We start from the raw sequence: 26,678 nt of genomic DNA, 5'->3' as shown, positions 1-26,678 counted from the left end.
AGGGGAAAGCATAGACCCCTTCCTCACTAAGATGCAGGATATTCGGGACTAGTTGTTAGCTGTTGGGGCAGCGCCTCAACCCACAGAGCTAGTATGATTGGCACTCAACAGTGTCTCAGAGGAGTGGCAGGTATTTTTCCAAAGTATCTTGGGCAGAGAAACCTTGCCAAGTTGGGACAGGATGTGGGCCGATTTGCAGCAGGAGAAGTTGAGACGAGCTCTATTGAAGAGCTCCATCAATGGCAACAACAACGAGTCAAAGTAGGTGAAGGAGGAGGAGAATGTGGCCCTTGCATCAAAGGGTCCTAGTTAGGGACAAGGGGAGCAACGAAAGAAGAAGAAGGACCTGTCGAAGGTCAAGTGCTTCAGATGTGGTGAGCTTGGCCACTACAACACCTAGTGTCCTCTTAGGAAGAAGGACAAGGAGGAGAAGATAGACCAATAGGAAACATCAAGAGAGATTGATAGGCTTTCCTCTGGGCTAGAGGAGGACTTCGCCCTGTTTGCTGACATACCCCCAGGAGTCAAGTGGGGTGACTTGGTTTTGTAGCCTAAGAGTGCTACATATGGGCAAGATCCTTGAGGAGGTCCACCTCTTGGATCAATACCTTGCTACAGGAGCCCACAATATTCAATAGCAAGATGGATTAGTGACAGTAGATGCAGTCAGATGCCACAGTGACAGATGCAGTCTAGTTGCAGTCAGATGCTGGGGGACGCAATGTAGAGTTGGCAGTAGTGCAAGTGGCACAATGCATATTCAGTAGCAGTGCAGATGCCTCAGTGACAACGCAGATACTAGTAGCAGTCAGAGACTCGGGCGACATATGTATCACACTGATCACAGTTGATTCAATATTTAGGATGCTTTTCAGTTGTAGATGTTGTAGTTGCAGCGGTAGAAGATGGAGAGAGAGTTGCAGTGCAGATGCAATGTTGGCGGTAGTTTAGCAGAGTCAGCAACAACACATATCAGAGTTGTGCAAGTACTTAGTGGGTAGTAGCAGCCAAACATCAACAACGTTATAGGAGATGATGCAGAGACAAGGTGTTGCTACAGGGGGCAACAACACTAGAACACATTCCTTGCTAAGAGGGAGTGTTAGTTTTTGTAGCATCGGATGTGTTCTAGACACTGAATTTTGTGGAGAGGCTAGAATACATGAGATCTCCAAAACCTAGAAATCATTTCTAGAAATTCCTCTTAGAAATGACTTAATTAGATTATTGGTCAGTTTTTAAATATTTTCTTAGTCTAAACTTAGGGAATATGACTAATTAATCAGAATTAATTAAGTTATGGTGTGAATGTTCTAGAAACTCACACGGATTGACTTCAAGTTAATCCTAGCCATTGATTAAGATCTAATCTTGGCCGTTGAAGTCTCAACAGAGGATTATAAGAAGTCGACGGGGCTTGGAGAAGACACTTGAGCATTCGATTTCTTGGTAGATCGATTTCCAAAGTAGCAATAGTCAGTTGTTGGAGAGAGAGCTAGTGAGATCGAAGTAGTGAGAGGGGCAGAGACGGTGAAGCCGAAGGAAGGATTCCAGATTCGGTAAGTGCATTTGCAGAGAGGCAGAGAAGCCACAGTGCGGCTGATGCAGAGCAGCGCAGTAGCCTCTAGAGGCAAAGTCGAATCGCTGGGGAGTCTCAGAATTTCAGTGCTAGAAGCTGGGCAGAGGTTCTAGAGGCCAGGAGAGACGTTTTCCCAGACAACAGTTGGTCAGAAGGTTTGAGGAGAAGTTGTTCCAAGTTGAGAGTAACAACAATTGCGCTAGGGTGACGCAGTGATTGTGTAGAGGCAGTTTGGACAACTCAATTTGAGCTGAGGTCAATGCTAGGATTTGCCTGTGGAGTGAGGAATTTTCCTCACTAGATTTTCTTGCCAGTATTTCTCTGTAGGATTTCCAGTTTCGACATCCAGTTGTACTCAGATTATTTCACTGTTGCATAATAATAAAACCCTTAGTTGCTGCACTGGTTTTCCCGAGTTGGGTTTTTCCGAGGACATTGGTCCAAAAATAACTGTCATTTTATGTGTGTGTGCTAGTATTTCTTCTAGTGTTTATTTCTTTCGTAGTTTATTTGTGTAGGTTGCAGTGTGAGTTGTTCAGTATTTGTTGTAGGAAACAATAAATAAATTGTTAAATTTAATTAACAATTAGGAGAATAATTTGTAGTTGCTGCAATAGGATTTGGCTTTCCCAAAATTTCACATCCCTCTCTTGAAGACAATAACATAATAGTTATGATAGTACTGGGATCCTGTTCTTGCATATGAAAAACTAGATTTTTGTGATCAAGGTTAGAAAACCAGTGATCAAAACATCAATGAATTCTATCTCTTAAAGAATTGTCAAAAGCATTTCTAGGGTTTATGGCTAGCATATTGATATACATGTATATCTGCCAATTTGAAAGATGGCAGGTCTTGAAAACTTTTGCTATTAAAATATCTAGGGTTTGTAAACCCTAGCAAAGGTCTAAATTAGAAAACCCTAGGAACAAGAACCCTAACTAATTCTTTCCGCCGTAAAGAAGAAAAATCTAGCTCTTTAAGACGATAGAAATAACATCATGCTGTTGTGAGGACAAGGTTGGTGAAAAAGGTCCAAGTTTAAGAGGGAGTTGACCTTCCACATAAAGATAAGTACTCTACATCTCCTTTCTTTAATTACTACTGTTGCTATTTTGTCTATGCACTTTGCTTTTTGTTCTTTCATAGTCTTCTAATAAAGTTTGCAGGTCAAATAAAGAACTATCTAAGTTTTATTAGCAGATAGAAGAATTGGAAGATTGTAGCAAAGCATGAAGATTTATCTTAACTTTAACAGACGTATGCATCAAAGAAGTCGATTAGATGGCAGCATGAAAGCAAGACTTAATAAATGGGAAGAAGTTCACTTACCTTAGTTGGAAGGAGGGAGCTGCAAGATGGATACATCATTTGGATCCCTGATTTATTCAAGGGCACATCAATTGAGTTGGAAGTACTGATGCTGATAGAGATACCACTGATGATTAGGAGCTAATATGATTTCTTGGAAGAATGTGAAGCAAAATTCTATTGCAATGCAAAGGAAGAAGATGTGAAGGCTTGTACAATCAACTGTGAAGAAGTTTGGCTCCATAAGGTGTTTGATGAACTACTTGATGACATGTTGGATTTGATTATGATATTGATCAAAGCTGCATGAAGATCGTCAGAGAACCAGGAAGGTTGAAGTGTTTTATGATTCAAGAGTATGATGCAGATAAGAGCTGAGAAGCTACAATAGATCTTCATGGAAGAAGAAGTTGCTGATGTAAGGGAAGTATGAGTACTTCCGAGACAAGCTTGGGCTTGTGGATATCTCCTCCCTGGTTGAGAGGGAGTGAGGATCTCCTCCTTGGTTAAGAGGGAGTGAGGGTGGACATCTTGTTCTCCTTGTGTCACGTGCTATGGCCAGGACTAACAATCGTAAGCCTAGTGCATGAACGCTGGTAGGGAGAATGGTGGATTGGATAAGCATCAGGGATCAACATTCTTGAAAATCTGTATTGTGACCAAGTACATTGATCTAAGATAAGAATAGTCTTGAGGACCGTCATTTCCTTGTGTCAAGTATTGTGACAATGGATTAGGAAATGTGTTACAGGGAAAAGTGTCTATTTAGAACTGCTCTATCCCACTAAGGTGTGACAGTTGCCTTAGAAACAAACAGAGAAAAACTACTTTTGTTTTTCTTTTATGAATTATAGATAGAGAGGAACAGAAAGACCAACCTCTGTCTTGCGCTAATCCTTCGATTCGATCCCTCTCTTCTTTGATAGTTCTCAACTACTTGCTCCCTTGCACACCCAGCTTCACAAAGTACCTGTAAGATCACAGAAGCATAGCACTATACAAAGACATGGATCTATAATCATAAACAATCTAGGATCAAATGTAAATTGACCATACAAATGTAACAAGCATCAATGATACAAAAGCATGGAGGAAAACTCAAATAGCTTTTATTGATAAACAAGAAAAGATCCAGGAGGAGTTACAACCAGTTGTTCCGACCCAGCATCAACCTCCCAGCAAAGAAGCCCCTCGTCACCTCAAACAAAGCTTAGATCACCCAACAATCTGATGTTTGTCTCTAGAAACCAACAACAATTCCTTACAATATGCAAAATTCCAGCCTCTGGATATCTGGGATGAGGGATCCATATATAGATATCTGTAAGGGGGATGAGTCAGCTTGTGATTTGATTAGTGTCTTCTCTCTGACAGTTCTTGCTTCCACTTGGAGACTAAGGGCCTCTTACTCATCCTTGGTCGAATTCAGTGAGGCAAGTGTCACAGGCTAAGTTGCATGAAACGGGGAAACGGGTACGAGTTTCCGAAACGGGAAGCGATACGAAACGCGACCTCCCCAAATTTTGGAAACGGGGAAACGCGAATATATATATATATATTGAAAATATTTAAATATATATATATATATATATATGTGTGTGTGTGTGCAATCATAAAGCATAAACGATACATTATAATTTGTTACACTTAAACATTAAGATTTAATTTACATCACATTTACTCATGAATGATCACATAATGAAAATAAAAATATCAGAATATCCAAAAGCAATCTTTATTATATATCCAAATCTCAAAATCAGCGCTTATTTATATTAATATATGAGGCTGCAAGTACAATAAAGACTATAAGGCTGCAAGAGAGAGATCCAAATTAGGATTTTCTGCATCCACATCCCATTCTTTAGAAGGACCACTGTTATATTGGGAGTCTCCTCCTACATAGTTGAACGACCTTAGTGCTCTTGATTAAATACATATTTCATACCCTAATACCCTACATGATCTTGATTATTGGGAGTTTCCCTTGCATAGAGGGCTTGGTTCTCTTGATTAAATACAAGTTCCATACCCTAGTACATGATAAAATCCAATGGAAACATTGCAATCCCTCCAATCCTGAAAAACAAATAAGTCTGCTGGATTTTGAGTGAGATCTAAAATTCTACTTTCTCCATATGAAATCCAATGAGGGTGAAACCACTCTCAAACATCCTGAGTCATTTCATGGTAATGTTAAAAATTTAAGTAAAAGGATGAAAATGAAAAATAAAGGAGAATATCACTTTTACTTACGCGTTTCTGGCCGTACTAGCCACGTTTCCGTTTCGGGAAACGTGGCAGTACGGCCGGAAACGCGTTTCACGGCCGTACCAAACGCGTTTTCGTGTTTCATACCCGTTTCCGTATGAAAACGAACCCCTATACCACGTTTCTTGCAACATAGGTCATAGGAGAAGATTCTGGAAGCTTCCATTGCCTCTCCACCTTGCGGAATGACACTGCCATTTGTCATTTCTCGCCCATCGCATCCCACAGAAGGGACTTTTGAAATGCAACGCACCCTCACAGTCTATTTAGGTGAGATGCAATGCACTTAGCCAGTGGAGCAGCTGCAATGATCCTGTTTTGACTAATTCTGAGTAGTTTCTCATGGAGAACTTCTGGAGAAGCTGTAATCTGTTGATCTTGTTCCTTTAGGGGTTAGAACAACCCTTTTAGGGACTTAGGAGCCCTTGGTTTATGGGCATTTCATGCTTGGGGTTGTAGGGCACAAAAATGTCTATAACAGTTGCCCCTAAAGTATGAGGCCGTTAACCTTTTGGTGTCGGGTGAAATGCTTTATTATGAGGATCCGAAGTTCTTTCAATGCTGGGAGGAGACCTGTAATAAGATATAATACAATACATTATCTTCATAATATTTTCATGATCTAGCTGAGGCGGGCATTCCCATGCTCAGCTTTATAAATTCATTTTCATGTACATAAGACAGACAATCGTCTGAGTGTAGACTGATGATTCTGATAGAGCCATCATCCTTTTGAGTGGATGATTATCTGTGCGGCAATGATGTACATTTAATGTCTTTATTTCCCTGAATATATATCGCAGCCCGGATGGATGAAACTAGATCCGGGGTCTTCAATCTCGTCCGATCTTCACTCGAAGTACAAGTCGATCCATGTGAGAAATGTTCTGAAGTCGAACATGGAAAGACATCGCTTGATTACCAGTCAATGATGTAAACTGTTAACAAGCGCGAGAGGAATCACCGATAATGATAATGACCCTCAAGGTACTGCAGTACAATTCACGTGGTGTGAATAAAGGACTTGGCGTCGAACACCACGCAAAAATCTTTCGATCGAAGGCCATTGATGTAAACCTATTGCCGGAAGTGAGAAACTTGCCATTGAGGCACGCAAGCTTCAAAGTACTGAATGGGGTGTTCCTAGATCAACTTCTTGGATAATGAGCTGATGTCGACAAGAAGTGATCCGTCACAGGAGGGCCTTAATGAATCCCACATCAATGACACGGAACTGAGCAAATGATTTTAATGGAGGTGAAAACAATCTGGTGATATAAGGTTCAGGGTGGCGGTCATGAAAGAATGGAGTATAATGTATGGTAGTGGGTGAGACACAGGTGAATTCACTGAATGACTTCTCTTGAACATATCGGCGACACTGATGTGATAGATTGGTAGCATTAACCCCAAATGTGGATGGTATGGCGTGACCATGGTGATGTGACCGGTGAATGAAACAACCCAACCCGACTTGGACACGGAGTGGAAGTGTCATGTTCAAGAGCGACTTGCTACCAACAAAGTTTCTTCAAGTTTTCTTCCCAATTTTCCCTAGTCATTGCTGACCAGTACCTCTTTATTTTTGTCAAGCTTGAGGAGGATAACATATGCTTGTTCTATAATTTGCCCTTCGGGCAAACCCATCGCTATGTTTTAACAAGCCTAGCGATAGTGAAACTCGTTCTTGTCTATAGACAAGTTTGTCACTATTAATCTTTTTAACGAGTTTAACAACAAAGATAACTTGGCCCTTTTCAATTTTAGAGAGTCTGAAAAGGAACGTAAAGGTAACTCCAAAATTCCTTTTTCGTCATCTAAGCCCTTAAGTCCGAAAAAGTATAAAACAATACAGAAGGGATGAATTTTCGATAGTTTTAACGAGCCGAACAAAACAAGTGCTCGATCTTTTTGTGTAATAATCCATCAGGTCCAAAAAGATTAAAATCTAGAGGAGGGATAGCACTTCCTGTCCCTTTAATGAGCTGGAGAGGCCAATGGCTCGGCAATCTTTTCATATTTTACGAGTCAGTTGAAAAGAGCTTAAAGGAGACTCGTCTTTTGAGGAACGAGTGATAAAACGGGTAGCAGCTGATTCCAGGTAAGGTTTGGAATTTTCCAATCACGGCAGTGTCACAAGGATGGCTAGTGAAATCACTCTTCGCAGCTGTTCCTCAAAATGGGTAAACAATCAAATGGAGGTGAATGATCGGCCAATGAAAAAGTGGAGGTGACGGTGCAAACACGACCAAGGCTTTAACGGCTGAAGTACTACATTCACGATGGTTATTTACCGGGGAATAGTTCATTTTTTAATGAGCTTAAACGCGGGGGGGAAACATTTGCTCATGTCTTATGTTTATTTTTTAACGAGCTTGAACTATGTGCTAAAACTGCTTGATTAAATGGTCCCATTTTGATTTTACCATAAATAGCTCTGTTCTTTCAAAGATTGTACTGTATCATCTGAAGATGGAACCTCTAAAGGCAAGACCAGGTCAACTGCCGCCTCGACCTTTTGACTTTCGTCTGGTATGGGTTCAGATGGTTTATCTTCAATGATAGATGCTTCGGCCGACCACCTGAGCGGGCCAGCCGGATTTTCAACTAGTGACGGACTCGACAAGAGTTTTTTATATCCAGGAGGAAGTCGTAACGGTGAAATCGGACGATCGTCCAAAACTCTTTTAGCTTCGTCTAAGAAGGGACAACGGTGGACGGCATGATCGCCTTCACACAATTTACAAGGAAATCTATATTTTCCTTTTTGTCCTGGGGCTTCACTTTCACTAGTTGACGGTGTGTTTTCAACATGATCATCAAAGGTTGACGACATCGGGTTCTGCAAGCGAGGAGACCAGTCCCTTAAGATCCGAGGGATGCAAGGACAATTTCTGTGATAGTGGTCTCCTTTGCAAATGACACATGGCGATTTAGGCCTGGTCGGTGCAGTGTGTGGATTTTCGCTAGACGACACTCGTTTGCCCCCATTTGCTTTTGGCTCCTTCTTCTTCTTCTCCTTAGGTACTTGAATTTTGGCTTTACCAGCCCCATCAAACGAAGAGGAAGGAGGAGAGGAAGAATTAGAGGAAGTAGAAGGTTGGTGGGTAACTCTGGACTCATCTAATTGCTGATTCGATTGTTCAGGAATTGCGGTGTTCTGAACGACAGAGGTTGAGAAGAGCCATACAGGTAAACCAATTGTCAGTCCTGGAAGCGACAATGTGGCCATATGGGGCGCACCAACATCTCCCCAAGAGGAGAAGGGACTAGGATTTCCTCCAAGGGGAATCCCTTGGTTGGTGGATTCCATTTTCTCAACCCAAGATCAACGTAGGAAAGGGTAATGAATATTCCATTTAAAATAAATTTTAGACGCTTTGACACAACTTGTTTTTTCAGTTTTAAGAGTCGAGAAAAAACAAAAGACGACTTTAGTCTCCTTCGATTTTTAATGAGCTTGAAGTGACAAGTGCTCAGATGGACCTTTTCCGTTAAGGAGTCTGAAAAGGAATGAAAGGGACTGCTCTGGAAGTCTAGGTAGAGGGAGTACCAAACCAATCGCAAAACTGTAGAATACTTTTTATGGTACGACAGTCAATCTTCCCGAATGCTGTGTTTAGTGCATTGCGATCGATAGGGCGGCAAACACGGCTTCCTATGGATAAAGGATTAAGCCTATCGGGGTCTCCCAAAATATACTCGACGATACGTGGGAGCACAAGTCCGTACTGGCACTTATCGTCTCAAAGTGGAGGAATCACCCAACCATCAGTGAGAACAACAGTTACCAGGCTTTACGACGCCGGAATACGTCTCTAGCCTAGACTTCTAAATGTTGTGCGTTAAGTTCCAAAGCGTTGTTAGATTCATTGAATTTATTTTAAGTTGATCTTGTTTATGAAGTTTGCCTTTCAGGTTCACCACGAGATGTAGATGTAATTCCTAAAATGCAATCTAAGATGATAAACAAACTTTTTATCTCTTTTATGCAATGAAAATCCTAGCTACTAGGGAAAAGAAAGACAAAATCTTTTCACAAAGAGCAAAGAGCACACTCTAAATGCACTTTCCTAAATCAAGCCAATCAGACTGTCTATATGCAAATGCACATGCATGTATTTGTTTTCGACTTTCTTAGTATATGGATGCTAAAAAGAAAGTTGATGCACAAATTTGAATTTCTTTTCAAACGACAAATATCAACAAGCTTCTTTTCGAAATAAAAAATAGAGACGATTACAACACTTTATGATTTTGAACTGAATACTTGTTCTTGACACTAGAAAATTACAAATTCAGACCAAAAGCAATAGTAACAGGATAATCGACCATCAACAGCAATCAAACTTTTTCCTATGATCGAAATCGACACTTGCGATAGATTCAAATCAAAGGACGACAGTACGACTATGCTACTTTTGCAAAGGAGAACTGTAAATGACTCAACAAACACACAAAAACATCTGCAGTTCTTTTGTACAAAGGAGGCGGAATAACAACAAGGAAAAGGGGTTTCAAACAGGCATATACTGATCACAGGCAGCAAGATTCAGGAATAGAACTGGAAAGAATGAAACACAGAAGCCATAGCTACACAGAGCTAGTCTGATCAGCGCACCTGTAACACAGAGAATCTGAAATGCAGCGCAGGTTGTCCACTCGGGAAGTGCGCTGAAATTCAGAATCTCTGAACAGTACCTGCGCTGGGCCAGAAACGAGACTCTGTTCAGGTTTCGGGTCACAGTTTGCAGTTCAGTTCTTGGGTTTTGGCCGAGTAAAAAGCAATCAGTAATGCAACAATTAGGGGTAGATCTAAGGAGGATCTAAGAGCTATCACAAGGGCAATCAGATAGTTTGTGAATCAGTTGTTTAAATCATAAACAGATCCAGTAGATGGATTGAAGTAGCAGTTGTCTACTTTGCATTTGTTATGGCAAATGCAGTTCGAATGCTACCTGTAAGTTTATGAAATAGACAACAAAGAATGATAAACAAACAAACTAATTATCTCCCCAGCGGAGTCGCCATTTTGTTACAGGGAAAAGTGTTTATTTAGAACTGCTCTATCCCACTAAGGTGTGACAGCTGCCTTAGAAACAAACAGAGAAAAACTACTTTTGTTTTTCCTTTATGAATTATAGATAGAGAGGAACAGAAAGACCAACCTCTGTCTTGCGCTAATCCTTCGATTCGATCCCTCTCTTCTTTGATAGTCATCAACTACCTGCTCCCTTGCATGCCCAGCTTCACAAAGTACCTGTAAGATCACAGAAGCATAGCACTATACAAAGACATGTATCTATAATCATAAACAATCTAGGATCAGATGTAAATTGACCATACAAATGTAACAAGCATCAATGATACAAAAACATGGAGGAAAACTCAAATAGCTTTTATTGATAAACAAGAAAAGATCCAGGAGGAGTTACAACCAGTTGTTCTGACCCAGCATCAATCTCCCAGCAAAGAAGCCCCTCTTCACCTCAAACAAAGCTTAGATCACCCAACAATCTGATGTTTGTCTCTAGAAACCAACAACAATTCCTTACAATATGCAAAATTCCAGCCTCTGGATCTCTGGGATGAGGGATCCATATATAGATATCTGTAAGGGGGATGAGTCAGCTTGTGATTTGATTAGTGTCTTCTCTCTGACAGTTCTTGCTTCCACTTGGAGACTGAGGGCCTCTTACTCATCCTTGGTCGAATTCAGTGAGGCAAGTGTCACAGGAGAAGATTCTGGAAGCTTCTATTGCCTCTCCACCTCGCGGAATGACACTGCCATTTGTCATTTCTCGCCCATCGCACCCCACAGAAGGGACTTTTGAAATGCAATGCACCCTCACAGTGTATTTAGGTGAGATGCAACGCACTTAGCCAGTGGAACAGCTGCAATGATCCTGTTTTGACTAATTCTGAGTAGTTTCTCATGGAGAACTTCTGGGAGAAGCTGTAATCTGTTGACCTTGTTCCTTTAGGGGTTAGAACAACCCTTTTAGGGACTTAGGAGCCCTTGGTTTATGGACATTTCATGCTTGGGGTTGTAGGGCACAAAAATGTCTATAACAAAATGGTTCCGTGAGGACATACTTTGGTGAACACCCAGGTGGAGTATGTGCTTTGGAGAGGCGATGGTGTCCAAATTTATGCCTCCCAACATTGTGCTCTGATCTAGTGGAGAGATAGAGCTTAGTTGTCAAGGCCTTGGTAGTTTGACAATGCTGGTTATGATGATGTAATCATCATTGATGCTTATCAATGCGGATCCTTATATGAATATTTCAACTTGAGAACATCCTGTTGAGTCATTATGAATACCTCCCTAGTTAAGAGGGTGTGTTGAAATTGTAACTAGTGTCGGTCTTCATAATGTAATGTAATTTTATCATTGACATAATTATTATATTTATTTTTAGTCAAAGCATGTTCTTCATCCTTGTAAAGTAAAAAAGAGTCAAAAATAATTTATTACGAGTCAATGAAAAATGCACTTGAGTCATGTCCCATTTGGACATTTGTAAGAAAAGAATTTGGAATTCCATGCTGAGTCAACAAGTCCACAAAATGTCATTCAGCTCTCCTTGGAACAAGTTGGCTTGGGCCTCCAAGAGCCACCTATTCAACCCTTCTAGACAACTGTATATAAGTGGTAGTTTGAATCATTTGAGAGATCATCCATTCACACAACAAGAAGCACATCTGAATCATACGAAGTAGAACAAGGAGCATAAGTCATAGGAGAGAGAAATTGTTTTCTTGATCGAAATTTTTGATGTGGACAAAATTTTGTATAGGCTGAATTTTTTTGTGCTATTGCAGGTGCGAAATTTCAGGACCGAAATTTCAAGAGTTGACCTGATTTTGATAGTTTGACCATCGTTGACTTTGATCTTAGAGTTGACTTGAAGGAGGGTTGGACTTGGCATTTTGGTGGTAGTTTTGTCGTGGTCTTGGGTCTTGGATATCTCATTTTGATCTGATTATATAAGAGAAGGATTGTTGGGTTTTCCTCCTTGTGGGGTTTTCCCCTGGCTTGGAGCCTAATTTTTGTGTCTCGTCTCTTTATTTTCCTGGAATAATGAACATTTTGTATAATTGCTTGATGAAGAAGACATAACAAATAATAAAGAAGAAATCTAAATATTCACAAGTAACTATCAATTAGAGAAATCAAGCCTAATTCCACTACACTTGGTTTCTCAACACCTAACATGGATAAAAGGGTGATCTAGATAATTGATTGATCTTGACTGTAAACTTGTTCTCTCACCTTACCGGGTGGTTAGTCTTTAGCCCTGGTCCAGTGGGACCTCCTCTAAGGCCTTACGGTTATAGGAGGGGCACTACTTGGGAAACTTGGGTTGAAACTTGAAATAGAGTGCCCATAACTATTCCACACATACCACTTTTCACCTTTCCCTTGATATGACATCCATCCTTTAGGTTAATTGTCATTGGTTCATTGGGATTTGGCACTCATATATCCTCATCCTTGAGATAGGGCCAAAAATCTTTGCCTTGGAGGTTGATGCAACTACAATAAAGATAAAAGCATAACGTGGCCACAAGAAAAAAGAAAAAGAAAAAGAAAAGTTAAAATGCAAAAGATGGACGGGACATAATTAGCTTGTGGGCAAAAGCCTAGCATGAGCTCTACTCCCCTCATTAGCCATCACCCGGTTCTTGAGCTCTACTCCCCTCTATTGCCATTAATTGTCACTAACACCTATGAATTGAAGGGCTGACTTTGGAAATGTCACCTCCCCTTATGGGCTAGAAGTAGGACTGATTACCTAGCCACTCTTACCAAGGTAGGGAACACTTTTATGGGACTTGGTCTTTTAGCTATTTGAAGGTGATCCTAGTTTTAAGTCTTATTATGCTCCTAACAGTTAAGTATGCTCCACTATGTTGCATATATGGTCATTGTCTCTAATGAGTGATTTCTTTCACTTGAGTTTGAGATGGTTTTTCAAAGTGGTTCTATACTGAGCAACAGAGACCTTGAGGGCACACTCATTCCATGCCTACTCCACAGGCTTCCTAGGTTGTATTACACTTCTAGAGAGCATCGATGGCCTTGTAGATGCAACGTTGTTCCATAATAGAGTGTTGGGCACGTTGATGATCCTAATAGTTGATTGACACCTCAAAGTACTTCTAGATGCTGAAATGCTGAGCTCACTTTGCTTAGCATTGGAGATTCTTGATGATGTACCCAATGGAACTAGCATACCCCTAGGCTGGCTTTGATACTATTTGATGGGCATGCCTTGATTCAAAGTCTAGATGATGATGATCATCCCTAGGATGATTAGGAAGGGCTTGTACTACCTCATGGAGCCCCAACATTGGAGAGAGATTACGCCACGTTGTCTTGATGGCATCCATGGAGTTGACGTAGGGCACCTAAAGTTGGCCTCTGGACACATGGAGATGTTTTGAGGCTTGATTTGAGGACTCTTCTTCAATTCATGGATGATTATGATGGTTGGAGATGAATCTAGTTCTCATCTTACACTTTTGGAGCCTTACTAGCCCTAAAAGGGCATGACGTCATTCTTGGAGAGGTTTTCAGTTCACATGTGTGGGAAATTAGTGGCTTATTTTGTTTTATTGAGCTATTGGGTTGGATTGTAACCCATTTACTTCATGTTTACTCAAAATCAACTTATTATAGGGATTTTAGGTGAATTAATGGATGTGATAGACCTCATATAAATGGAGGATCACTCCATTCTTATTTCTCATCATCACTTGTGGATTTCAGCCTCCTTTAGAGAGCTTGACTTAGCCTTGTTGTAACTCGCTACTTGTGGAGATGTGATATTTTTGGAGCTATTGCTGTTGGAGAATAATTTTTCTTGGAGATTGAAAGAAGGCTATTTCTTGGAAAAATGTAAGTTGAATTGTAGATTTTTAACGGTTTTTAATGTAATGAACATATGCTAGTGTTTTTCTCTTGTTCTTTGTCTAAATGCATATTTTTATTGGAAAGTCTTGCTTGATCGTTGCATGTGGATTTTATTTCCTTGAATGCTATAGAGGACCTCCTAGAGAGCTTTCCTCTACTTAATTTCTCCCTTCATAAAAAGATAGCTAGGGCTTATTAAGTGAAAATTGGATTTATCAAGTGAAAACTATGGTTTTCCCTGTTACTCCAATCATAAATTTAAATTCTTGTAAATTTAGCCCTAAAGAGTCCATCACCCAAGTAGGGAAAGGCATTGGGAATCATTGTGGTGGTCAAAAATCATAAAAAACTTAACTCTTTCCTTCCTCTTTATTTTTCTAAGCTCTTAAACGCAAGCTGCTAGGGCTAGTGCATAGGACCGATTTCAATTAGGGCTCATTTTAGACTAATGTTTAGGCTTCTCTAACTTGAATCCACCTTGATTGATTATTTGCACTCAAAATATAGCATTTTTCATGATTGGATTTTCCTCAATAGGGCTGACGTTATCTTCCCCAAGTAACTTTTGCCCTATAGAAAGCATAACTTTGGTTAAGGTTTCAACTTGGGGCTTAAATTGAAGGCTTGTCCTCTCATTTTTTCGATTACATCATTTGCAAACCTTTTCTTTGTTCTTGTATGCTTAAGCTCTCCTTTGTTGATCTACATCTTGAAATCCTAGGTGTCAATAGCCTCTCTAAGACCTTTTATATGGTATGTTGCCCCTACACATAGAGAATTGTTTCCTTGTCCATTAAAGAAATACCTTGCTTAGCCTTTGATTTATATCACCCTAAGCCATTTAACTTAGAATATCCTTTAGGGGAAAACTCGGAAGCTCTCATGTGGTGAAATTTCATTGAAGAACAGGAGGATGATTGTTGAGGTTATAGTGGCAATCCCCCTCATTGTTGCATCTAGGTCTGGCCCTTGCCTTGTGAGGCCTCTCACAAGGCCGGCTAGATTTTGAGGCAACAAGCCCTCTAAGCAATTTTGTCCATTTTTTCCATTTAGAAAGTACCATGATATATGACAAATTATATAATTATTAATGATCCATTTCGGATCACCTATTTGTGAAAATTTCTGAATAGAAATCCAACAGTAGTGACTGATATTATTTCTTCTACTTATTAATTAAGAAATAAGTTATTCGCAGTGTTTCTACAACAAATATCGAAATAAATTCTACTGCAGCCCTCAATTAAAACACTACAGAAAGTAAACGCAAGGAAAAATACTAGCACAAGTGCAATCACAATGACAATTATTTTTGGACATTTGTCCCTAAAAAAACCCAATGTGGGAAAACTGGTGCAGTAAATGAGGGTTTTTTTATTGATCTTCAGCAAAATCTCATGTACAAGATACAACCAGCAGAATAGAAGAGGAATTTTGTGAGAAATTTTACAGACAATTTTCTCACGCTTCACAGTGAAATTCTGACTCTGGAGAGGACCTGCTGCCCTCACTGCATCTCATCACGTCACCTTCTGTGTAGTGACTGCGCAGTCCTAGCGTCACTGCCTCTGCGTTGCCCCTCCTCTGCTCTGCTTCTTCTCTCTGCTTCCTGCACTCCTGACTATTGTTGATGCCCTCTCTCTCTAACCTGCAACTCCCTCTGATTCAATTTTCTCTTGCTGAACTTCAGAGAGTGAGAAAATCGATCTGCTTGGGAAACTGAGTATCTGCCTGGTCTGTTTTCCAAATGTCCATCGAAGTCCTTATAATCTTCTAGTTGAGTAATCAACGACCCAAATTAGATTCTAATCAATGGCTTAGATCATATTGACTCGATCTTTGTCTTCTTCTAGAAGATTCACACCTAGTTTCATTAATACCCTTTAATTATTTTAATTTCCTAATTTTAGACTTAGGCACCCATTAAAAATAATTAATTATTTTAATAAAATATCTCCGAGTGGGATTTCCCAAAACGATTTCTGGATATTCTGGAATACATGTGTCCTAGCCTCCCTGCAAATTTTGTGGCTCAGAGCACATCCGATGCTACCGTAAATCAACACTATTTTGATAGACAATGTAGTACCACTCTCCTAGTAGTTGTAGAATATGGTAGGGATATATCTTCCTGCCCTCCATTGGATGAGCAGGTCAGTGACAATTGTTTCCACTATATGAGACAATTGGTGGCTCCATTCAACATTCATATGCAAGGTGTCTCTTCCAATACCTCTTAAGATGGATAATTCAATAGTACCACTGTCCTAATAGATGAGGAACATGGCAGGGATATGTCTTCTTGCCTCCTTCCATTGGATAAGTCGGTCAGTGACAATAGGGATATATCTTTCTACCCTCCTCCATTGGACGAACTGGTCATTGGCAATTGTTTCTAATAAATGAGACAATTGGTGGCTACATTCAACATTCCTATACAAGATGTCTCTTCCAACTTTAGATAGATAGTTCAATCGTACGACTCTCATAGTAGATGAGCAATATGGTAGGGATGTCTTCCTGACTTTCTCTGTTGGATGAGTAGGTTAGTGACTATTTTTCCCAGCAGTTGAGTAGGTCTATGGCTACATTCTTCATTTCTACATATGTTCTTTCTTCTAGTACTTCTTCATTAGATGGGTAGTTCACTAGTACCACTCTCCCAGTAGGTGCATAGTATGGCAGGGATATATTTTCTTGCTGTCCTCCATTTGATGAGCATGTTAGTGACGATTTTTGCCAATTGATGAGTAGTTTGGTGGAGCATTCTTTCAGCTGATTGGGTCCACTTTTCTATTAAGTTGGATTGTCACAAACCTACATTGCCCTCTTCCATCTATTGCTGAGTTTGCATTGACTTGGTTATGCCCACTCACATTTGTCTTGTACCCATGCCTCCTTTCAATGCTTTTTTATTAGATAGATAGGTCGATTATCTTGTGTCTCAAGATATGAAATTCAGTGATGGCATTTCCTTAGGAGTTGAGTGGTTCTATGATGATGGTTGGGTCTGCATATGGTCATGCATGCTTGTATTTTGAGTTGGATCATCCATACTCACTTTCCTTTGTATTTTCAGCTACGACTTTATCTTTGTTGAGTTGGGTATGCAAACTCCTATACTTCATCATCCTTTTTCATGTTCCCATTCTAACATTAATTTTGTTGGGGGGAGGGTGGCTGTGTAGGGGGGATTGGTGTCACAATGATGGTATTCTTCACATATGGTCATTTATGGCTAAGTACCCTCTTGATTTTTTTTATATATATTTGACTAGGTCAGCCTAGTCACCCTCTTGGGGGTGTGCCCTTGTTTTTTGGGCCCATAAATCCCTCTTGAAGGGACACCTCACTTGAGTTGTGTATGAATACACAACTCAATATTATGAACCATGAACTCAATGTATCATCTCAACATATTGATTCATTGAGATTGAGTATTTAGCCTATGGGCATCATATCTTGTGTTTCTCTTGTTTGTGGGTTCACGTTCATTATCAGAACCGAACCGGCGATCGAACCGAAAAACCTTGTGAACCGGGAACTGGTCGGAACTAGACCGGAAATGGTTAAAAACTGGAAAAAAACTGGTTTACCAAAAACACATAAAATATTCATATTTTAAAGAAAAACATATATATTCATATTTTAAAGAAAAACATATATATTCATGTGCATCCATATGAATCCAAACCATTTATACACAAATATGCAAAAATTCTCATTTACATAGCATGTAAGGGTGCACATAACCAAAATAGCATCGAGTGCAATCCATCTCTGAACCAAAAATACATCAACAAATAGGCTCTAGATGGCCTCTAGCATCCAAAAAAAATCATGCTACAACAAATGCCTACATATCATCAAAATCATTGCCTATATTGGGGTCTTTGTCATTGATATAACCATTTAAGAATTAAAATAAGATAGAAAAAATGTAGCATGTCATGTCAAGATTTTGTTTGAATGATGGGTACATTTTTAGTAGAGTCGTGATAGAAGAGTTCGAAAACCAATGCTAGTAACATCAAATTACATAGAGGGTTTGGTGCTCTTTACTAAATACTAGTCCCATACCCTCGTACATGACAAAATCCAGTGGAAATGTTGCAATCCCCCAATCCTGAAAGCCTGAAAAACTGTTAAGTCTGCTGGATTTTGAGTGAAATATAAAATTCTACTTTCTTCATATGAAATCCAATGAGGTTGGAACCACTCTCAAACATCTTGAGTCATTTCATGGTAATGTTAAAAATACAAGTAAAAGGATGAAAATGAAAGATAAAGGAGAATGTCACTTTTACCATGAATTCCATAGCAATACTAGGGCCATAGGCTTGATTATTAGGCTGAAGGCCATAAGCTTGAATATTAGGTTAGCCTAGGGGAGAATTAGAAGTTAGCCAACCAACTGAAAGATTCAAAAAATAAAAAAAAGACAATTTTTTTAATGCTGGAACTGGTTCTGAACCGGCCGGTTCGGAAGCCCAGTTCAGACCGGTTTTGGGCCAAAAATGGCCGGACTGGCTGGTTCCACCTGTTCTGGTCCGGTTCTGGTAACACTTGTTCTCTTCTATCTATGATGTGTTTATGGCTCCTGCTGATTTAGGATTTGGTGGTGGTTCCATTTGATTCTTCTCTCTCTTGTGATCTCGACAAGGCCGCTTTTTCTGCCTTGCATCTCACAGTGAAAGCACTGAAGATGCATTTCCATCTGCCTTTACCGTATACTAGAAGGAGAGGGACAGGAAGAGTAAAACCATACGTGACTGCCTGCCAGGATTCTATCCCTGATACTGATTTGACTTGCAAGATGAAAATATTGAGTGGTGCAACATTCAGGCTTTCTTTCAATGTTAAGTAAAATCCAGCCCTGGAGAATATTTACTGGTACATCAGTTCCAAAGGGAATTCCTAAATAGTAGATGATATGGCTTGGCTCTATGAGTTTCCATTTCACATGTAGTCAAGCAGAAAGTGTTCTTACCCTAAGATGATAGCCTGTGTCTTTTTCCTCACTCATGGCTGCTCCAGCAGTTTTAGCAAAAATGTCAAGGCATTTGTTAACATTTTTTTCTAAAGCTGCTGATCCTGTTCGCTTCTGTATATGCTCCAAAACCCTCATAGCAATCGACTTAAAAATTTTACTGTCTACAAAATATTTGACAGGTGCTTGCTGCTTTTAAGTTCCATGTAAATCAAACCTTGAATAATACTGTTCATTTATAGTGGAAAAATTACAAGCCCGGAAGTTATACCATAAAAAAGACAGAAAAAGCACTGCCTAAACCTGTTTTATGTGTTCCCACAAATATGTGTTAGAGGAGTGCTTTCACATTTATTTGCTATGTCATCTAATTTGTCTCCTACTTTAAATATTTTTATCTGGAAATTGCAGGGAAGCTATCAGACGATCTGCAGGGACCATATCTTCAAAGTTCGGAAGAAGATTATCAGGAGAATCCATTGTCTAAATGGCTATATCCTGGCAAAGAAGAGCTTCCTGATGATAAAGAAATGAGCGTTTTTGATCATTTAGAAGAGCTGCGGGAGAGGATATTTGTGTCAGTGTTAGCTGTTGGAGTGGCTATCTTAGCATGCTTTGCATTTTCTAAAGATTTAATATTCTTTCTAGAAGCTCCTGTGAGTTCACAAGGTGTTCGCTTCCTGCAGCTGTCACCTGGAGAATTCTTTTTTACTACTATAAAGGTATTAGTTGGAGTACCTTGAAAGTAGCTTCTAATGTTATTAAATTTAGATTATCTGGACATCTTATATCTTGTTCTATGGTGCTCTCGTGCCTTGTTAACTAAGTATGCAATTTTAATTACAGTATCCAATGCTCTGCGGTGACTATTGTTGTTTTAGTTTGTGGTTAACATATATTGGAATATTCTTTTGTTTTCGAGGGGTTTATGAATACTCTTGTTCATTTTGATGACAAATCACTTGCTGTTACACAAATCTATGTTTAATGTATAATATGTGCTAAGTTGTTTGGTCGTGTCCTTTCTATTATCAAATTGTTGTGATCTCCATTCATTCGATGAAATAGGATAGCAAGAGCAATAGTAAGAAGAGAACCTATTTACCACGGGATATGTTATTCTGAGTATTTCTTGTGTTGAAAAAGGTCGTCATTGACGTCAAAGGCAGTCCAGATGGAAGGGTAAACTTCATAAACAGATGGCCCATTTAAAGACCTTTCCGGTGATAGTTGCACACCTCCCAACTCTTCACGGTTGGAGAGAAATGAAGTTTTGAATGCACACATATATAAACTATGTCCCTAGCTAAAGGCGGCCCCTCTCATAAGTATAACCGAATCCAAATTATAAGGTGACAATAAGGGGACAAGTCAGCCCATAGACACCCCCTTGTTTAGTATAAATATGCCACTTGTGTGGCTCACTTGGATTATCAACTTGGAGATTGAGCAATAAATAAGGTCTGAGGTGACCACAAGATCCAAGCTGAGGAAGAAAGAGGGCTGAGCTGAGGAGCAGAGAAGGAAATCTGTGGCAAATCTGAGCTAAAGGAGGATCGTTTTTTGGTTACTCTGGTATTTCTTGTGGGTATTCACCTATGGTATAATTCTGTGACAAGGCCAAGTTTTTGCTCTTGAATAGACCAAATTCTGGGCAGCCTTTACACTTGTTTTGGAGTAGGGCGTGTGTTGAATTTTCTATGTTTTAGAAAATTAATTTGTATTCTGCTGGTTTATTTTTTCTACTTATAAATTCTGAACAAGTTATTTAAAACATTTAAATACCGAAATGAACACAATACAGTCACAACATCTACAGATCATTAGCTGAAAGAAAACAAACACACGAGTGACATTGTTATTTTTGGACAAATGTTCCTCGAAAAACCCAATTTGGGAAAACTGGTGCATCTATTATGAAGGTTTATTATTATGCAGTGTTTCCTTGAGTACAACTGGGTGCCTCCCTGGCTCACCCGACGGAGACAAATACATGACAACAATACCTCTATATTCGGAAATAGGTATTTAGAAAACCTGTCCCACGAAACCCTCTCTGGCGACTTTGAAGCTCAGCACTGGCCCTTCTGGCCTCTGCGTCAACCTTCTGTTGACTTGCGTAAGCCCCAGGACCCTTTGTGTCAGCCCTATGAGGAATTGCGCAGCCTCTGGGACCATCTGCGTCACTCCAACAACGGGTTGTCTTTGCTGGGCTTTGTGTGGCCTGAACTGGCTGTTGCTCTTGCTCTCTTTGCTTCTACGCTGGTCTTTTAGTACAGTCTCTGCCTCTCTGTCCAGTACTCACTGCCCCTCACTGCTGATCACTGATTCACTTTTGCTTAGCAACCTCGCTCTAGCAAAATGAATGAATGATCACTCTGGTGTGTCTTCCAACTGACCCTCAAGCCTCCTCTTATACTTTTCTTGTTGGTTCTTCAACTGTCGAGATTAAATCTCTAATCAATGGCTAAGATTAGATTTGGCTTGATCCATGACTTTTGGAACCTTTTAACCTAGTTTTATATTAATACCCATTAATATTTTATTTTTCGTAAGTTTAGACTTAGGAACTCCATTAAGAATATTAATTATTTTAATATCTCCAAACCAGGTACAATCTGTCCAAACCATTTCTGGGTCTTGGAGATGTCATGTGCTTTAGCCTCTCCACCAATTTTCATGGCTAGAGCATATCTGATGCTACCCCAAATCAACACTCCCTCTTAGTGAGGACTGTGCTCTAGTAATACTCCTCACTGAGCATCACCCTGATTATCCAGCACCGGTACCTGTGCTGATGCTAGGCCTCCCTGCCCAACATCCTTTGCACAGCTGCATCTTGTACTGTTGTCCATGGCTTTGCCACTGCCACTGCTGCATCCATACGACAGCTCCCTCTGCATCCGTGCTGCTGCTGGTCCATCCTCCCAACACTGCATCTGCATTTCATCCCCCTCTCATCATGCTGTATCGTGTTACTGCATACTGCTACTGCATTACAACTCAGTTAATGAGAAGTAAGTAACTGATCCACCCAACTATTGACATCCCTATCAGGTTAGAAACACTCTCGATGCTGAAGCTCCCTTTGCCGCTAACAAGTGCTCCCTCTACTGTCATCTGCGCTGCTGCAACAACTCCTTGCATCTCGCACCGTTGCACACCTCTCTGTGCCATCCTGCACTGGTGCAACACTCCCGTGCCCCTCGCACTGTTGCAACCTGCTAGCCTCGCGCTGTCCGGGGACTTTTGCACTATAGCACTCTCTGCCACTTCATTCGCATCTGTCTCTATCGACATCTGCCAGTCCTACTACTCCTCTTCAGGGCTCCCGTAGCAAGGTATAATCCAAGAGGTTGGGTACCTCAAGCATCCTGCCCCTTATCCCCTGTAGTCCTCCTGACTACAGCTCGATGTCTCCCCCCTTCTTCTCAAGTGGCACATGAGCACTCATGGCACAATCGTCATCCTCCTTGACTTCTTTCTCCGCCTTTGCTGGCGCTGCCTTCGAGTCAGAAGCCTCTCCCTTACTCTTCTTCCTCGGACACTGGTTCACATAGTGACCCAGTTCCCCACAATGGAAGCACTTGACCTTGGAGAGGTCCTTCTTCTTCCTCTTCTCCTGCTTTTGCGTAGATGCTAGAGCTGCATCCTCTTCCTCTTCCTTCTTGATCCAGACTCCTTTGCTGCTACTTCCCGTCTTGGTTAGCTGTCTGATCTCCTCTTGGCGAAGAGCCGCCCACAGTTCTTCCCAATCTTGAAGACTCACCTTGCCCAGTATGCTCTGGACAAATGTCTCCCACTCTTCAGAGACTGCGTTAAGTGTGGTCCTCACTATCAACTCTTGATCCGGTGTGGCCCCTATGGAAGTCAGTTGGTCTTGGGTCTCCTTCAACCGACTGAGGAAGAGGTCTTTCTGCTCCCCCTTCTGCATCTGGTATGACCTTAGCTGATTCTCAAGGAGCATCTTCCTCTACACGGAAGTATGCTGGTACAATGTCTTCAAAGTGTCCCACATCTCGTTTGCCGTTTCTTTCTCGGCAATATGTTGGACCACATGATCCTTGACCCCATCAAGGATGATGCACTTTGCCTTAGCCATTGCCTCCTCGTACCTTTCATTAGTTACCGGGTCAACTGGGATAGCCATTACTCTCCAGGCGAAGCCCTTGATGCGATGTCTGTCTAGAGTGGACAGGATCTTGGCCTTCCAGACCACAAAGTTGGACGCTCCGTCCAGCCTATCTTGATCCCTCAACCCATTCATGACCATCCCTCTACTCTTCTCTGTCGACTCCTCTATGTCTCTCTGCTTCCTGCTTGGAAGTTCTTGGTTCGACTCCTGCTGAGTCTCTCTACTTCCTGTCTGGAAGTTCTTGGTTCGACTCCTCCAAGTCTCGAGTTCCTTCCTGGAGATCCTTCTGCCAAGTGTCAAGTTGCCCCTCTCGGATCGTCTGTGCAAGTGCAACACTGATCCGGATTCCTTGGCTAGAAATCCGCCTCGGCAACAACTCCCTATACCTTGGTTTTGCCCCGTTAGGTACTGTTTTGACCACAGTACCCCACTAGCTTTGCTCCTGCAAACTGCCCACAGCTTCCTTCGCCCCAACAACTGAAGGATTGAGCCTCTTGGCTCTGTGCAATCCCGACACTGGCAAAACAACTTCTTCAGCTAACTGCGTCAGCCCTCCTAGCCTCTGCGTGGCTCTACGTGAGCCTGTTTCTGCCCTCCTCAACCTCTGTGCTGGCCTCTCTCAGGCCCAAACTGATGACGCAGTCCCTTTGCGTTAATCCTTCCTATGTCGCTTCTGCAAGGATTAGCTACTGTCACTCGGGACAATTGATTCTGTTGCAAATGCTCTGCTCAGCTGATTCTTTCAGCGTTCATGTGATCTGCAACCACGCTCTGATACCATGTTGAATTTTCTAAGTCTATATGTTAGAAAATTAATCTGTATTCTGCTGGTTTATTTCTTCTACTTGTAAATTCTGAACAAGTTATTTAAAACATTTAAATACCGAAATAAACACAATACAGTCACAACATCTACAAATCATCAGCTGAAAGAAAACAAACACACAAGTGACACTGTTATTTTTGGACAAATGTCCCTGGAAAAACCTAATGCGGGAAAACCAGTGCATCTATTATGAGGGTTTATTATTATGCAGATTTTCCTTGAGTACAACTGGGTGCCTACCCGGCTCACCCGACAGAGAAAAATACACGGCAACAATACCCCTATATTCAGAAACAGGTATTCAGAAAACCTGTCCTACGAAACCCTCTCCGGCGACTTTGAAGCTTAGCGCTGGCCCTTCTGGTCTCTGCGTTAGCCTCCTGCTGACCTGCGTTAGCCTCCTGCTGACCTGCATTAGCCCCAAGACCCTCTGCGTCAACCCTCTGAGGCACTGCGCAACCTCTGGGATCCTCTACGTCACTCCAACAACCTCTGCGTGGATGACGCAGTCCCTTTGGCCTCTGCGTTGTCTCTGCTGGGCTCTGCGTGGCCTAAACTGGCTGTTGCTCTCGCTCTCTCTGCTTCTGTGCTGGTCTCTTAGTACTGTCTCTGCCTCTCTGTCCAGTACTCATTGCCCTTCGCTGCTGATGATGGATTCACTTTTGCTTAGCAACCCCGCTCTGGCAAAATGAATGACTGATCACTCTAGTGTGTCTTCCAACTCACCCTCAAGCCTCCTCTTATATTTTTTTCGTTGGTCCTTCAACGGCCGAGATTAAATCTCTAATCAACGACTAAGATTAGATTTGGCTTGATCCATGACTTTTGGAACCTTCTAACCCGGTTTTATATTAATATCCATTAATATTTTATTTTTCCTAAGTTTAGACCTAGGAACTCCATTAAAAATATTAATTATTTTAATATCTCCCAAATAGGGTACAATCTGTCCAAACCATTTCTGGGTCTCGGAGATCTCATGTGCTTTAGCCTCTCCACCAATTTTCATGGCTAGAGCATATCCAATGCTACCCCAAATCAACATCGTGCCTCTGTAAAGGGCTCACTGGTAACCCCTGTCAGAACAGACACCAGACCTAGGTTGCATGAAACGGGGAAATGGGTATGAATTTCTGAAACGGGAAGCGATACGAAACGCGACCTCCCCAAATTTTGGAAACGGGGAAACGCGAATATATATATATATATATATATATATATATATATATATATATATATATATATATATATATGTGCAATCATAAAGCATAAATGATACATTATAATTTATTACACTTAAACATTAAGATTTAATTTACATCACATTTACTCATGAATGATCACATAATGAAAATAAAAATATTGGAATATCCAAAAGCAACCTTTATTATATATCCAAATCTCAAAATCAGCCTTTATTTATATTAATATATGAGGTTGCAAGTACAATAAAGACTATAAGGCTGCAAGAGAAAGATCCAAATCAGGATTTTCTGCATCCACATCCCATTCTTTAAAAGGACCACTGTTGTATTGGGAGTCTCTTACATAGTTGAACGACCTTAGTGCTCTTGATTAAATACAAGTTTCATACCCTAGTACCCTACATGATCTTGATTATTGGGAGTTTCCCCTGCATAGAGGGCTTGGTTCTCTTGATTAAATACAAGTTCCATACCCTAGTACATGATAAAATCCAATGGAAACATTGCAATCCCCCCAATCTTGAAATCCTGAAAAACAGATAAGTCTGTTGGATTTTGAGTGAGATCTAAAATTCTACTTTCTCCATATGAAATCTAATGAGGGCGAAACCACTCTCAAACATCCTGAGTCATTTCATGGTAATGTTAAAAATTTAAGTAAAAGGATGAAGATGAAAAATAAAAGTGATATTCTCCTTTATTTTTCATTTTCATCCTTTTACTTTAAGAATTTAACATTACCATGAACTGCATATGCCTCAAACTTCCTGATGAACTGCATATCAACACTAGGGCAAAAATTCACTTTTATAACTTTAGACACGCATCTAGAAGCAACTAGAAGTCACTAACATACCCTAAAAATAAATAAAAAAAATAAAAAAAAACACAAGTTAATGAGGAAACGTGGGTCGTACGGCTGTGAAACGCGTTTCCGGCCATATTGGCCACGTTTCCGTTTCGGGAAATGTGGCAGTACGGCCGGAAACACGTTTCACAGCCGTACCAAACGCGTTTCCGCATTTCGTACCAGTACCAGTTTCCGTACGGAAACTGGACCTTTGTACCACGTTTCCTGCAACATAGCACTAGGCCTGTTGAGTAGGCTGAGCCCTAAACCATTGAATATTAAACTAAACAACAGGCTTGTAGGTTATCATCAAGAGAAAGAATAGTTCATTTGTGAAATTGACAGATCCCAGTCCTGACTTGTTTAAGCCGCAGGGATCAGTGGAGAATGTAACAACCTTGTAAGGTTTGCCTCAGTGACAGGCAAAGTACAATATTGTGTTGATTTGACCACAGAGGTTTAGTGTCCTCATCCTTTCAACAGGTTGGAGCTTGGAGGAATGTGTTGGTCAATAATTGTCATTGATGAAATATATATTGTTGAGCTCTCCTAGTAAATGTCACCATGAAGCCTTACTCTTGTTAATTTGG

General features: G+C 40.7%; 1 protein-coding gene across 1 annotated transcript in view; it reads left to right on the top strand.

The window, feature by feature from the left end:
- The window catches only part of LOC149200135 (sec-independent protein translocase protein TATC, chloroplastic-like), a 135,803-nt gene that overhangs the window by 39,980 nt on the left and 69,145 nt on the right, over nt 1-26,678 (top strand). Inside the window, exon 2 of the mRNA XM_089402601.1 lies at nt 19,484-19,794. Coding sequence (XP_089258727.1) covers nt 19,484-19,794 — 311 coding nt within the window. The remainder of the gene's footprint in view (nt 1-19,483; nt 19,795-26,678) is intronic.

The sequence above is a fragment of the Pinus tabuliformis genome, chromosome 2_1 (assembly GCF_031772625.1).
Source record: "Pinus tabuliformis cultivar Carrire ecotype Pingquan chromosome 2_1, CPIR1, whole genome shotgun sequence".
In the NCBI taxonomy this organism is placed as follows: Eukaryota; Viridiplantae; Streptophyta; class Pinopsida; order Pinales; family Pinaceae; genus Pinus; species Pinus tabuliformis.
This window is presented reverse-complemented; position numbering and strand designations above follow the sequence as displayed.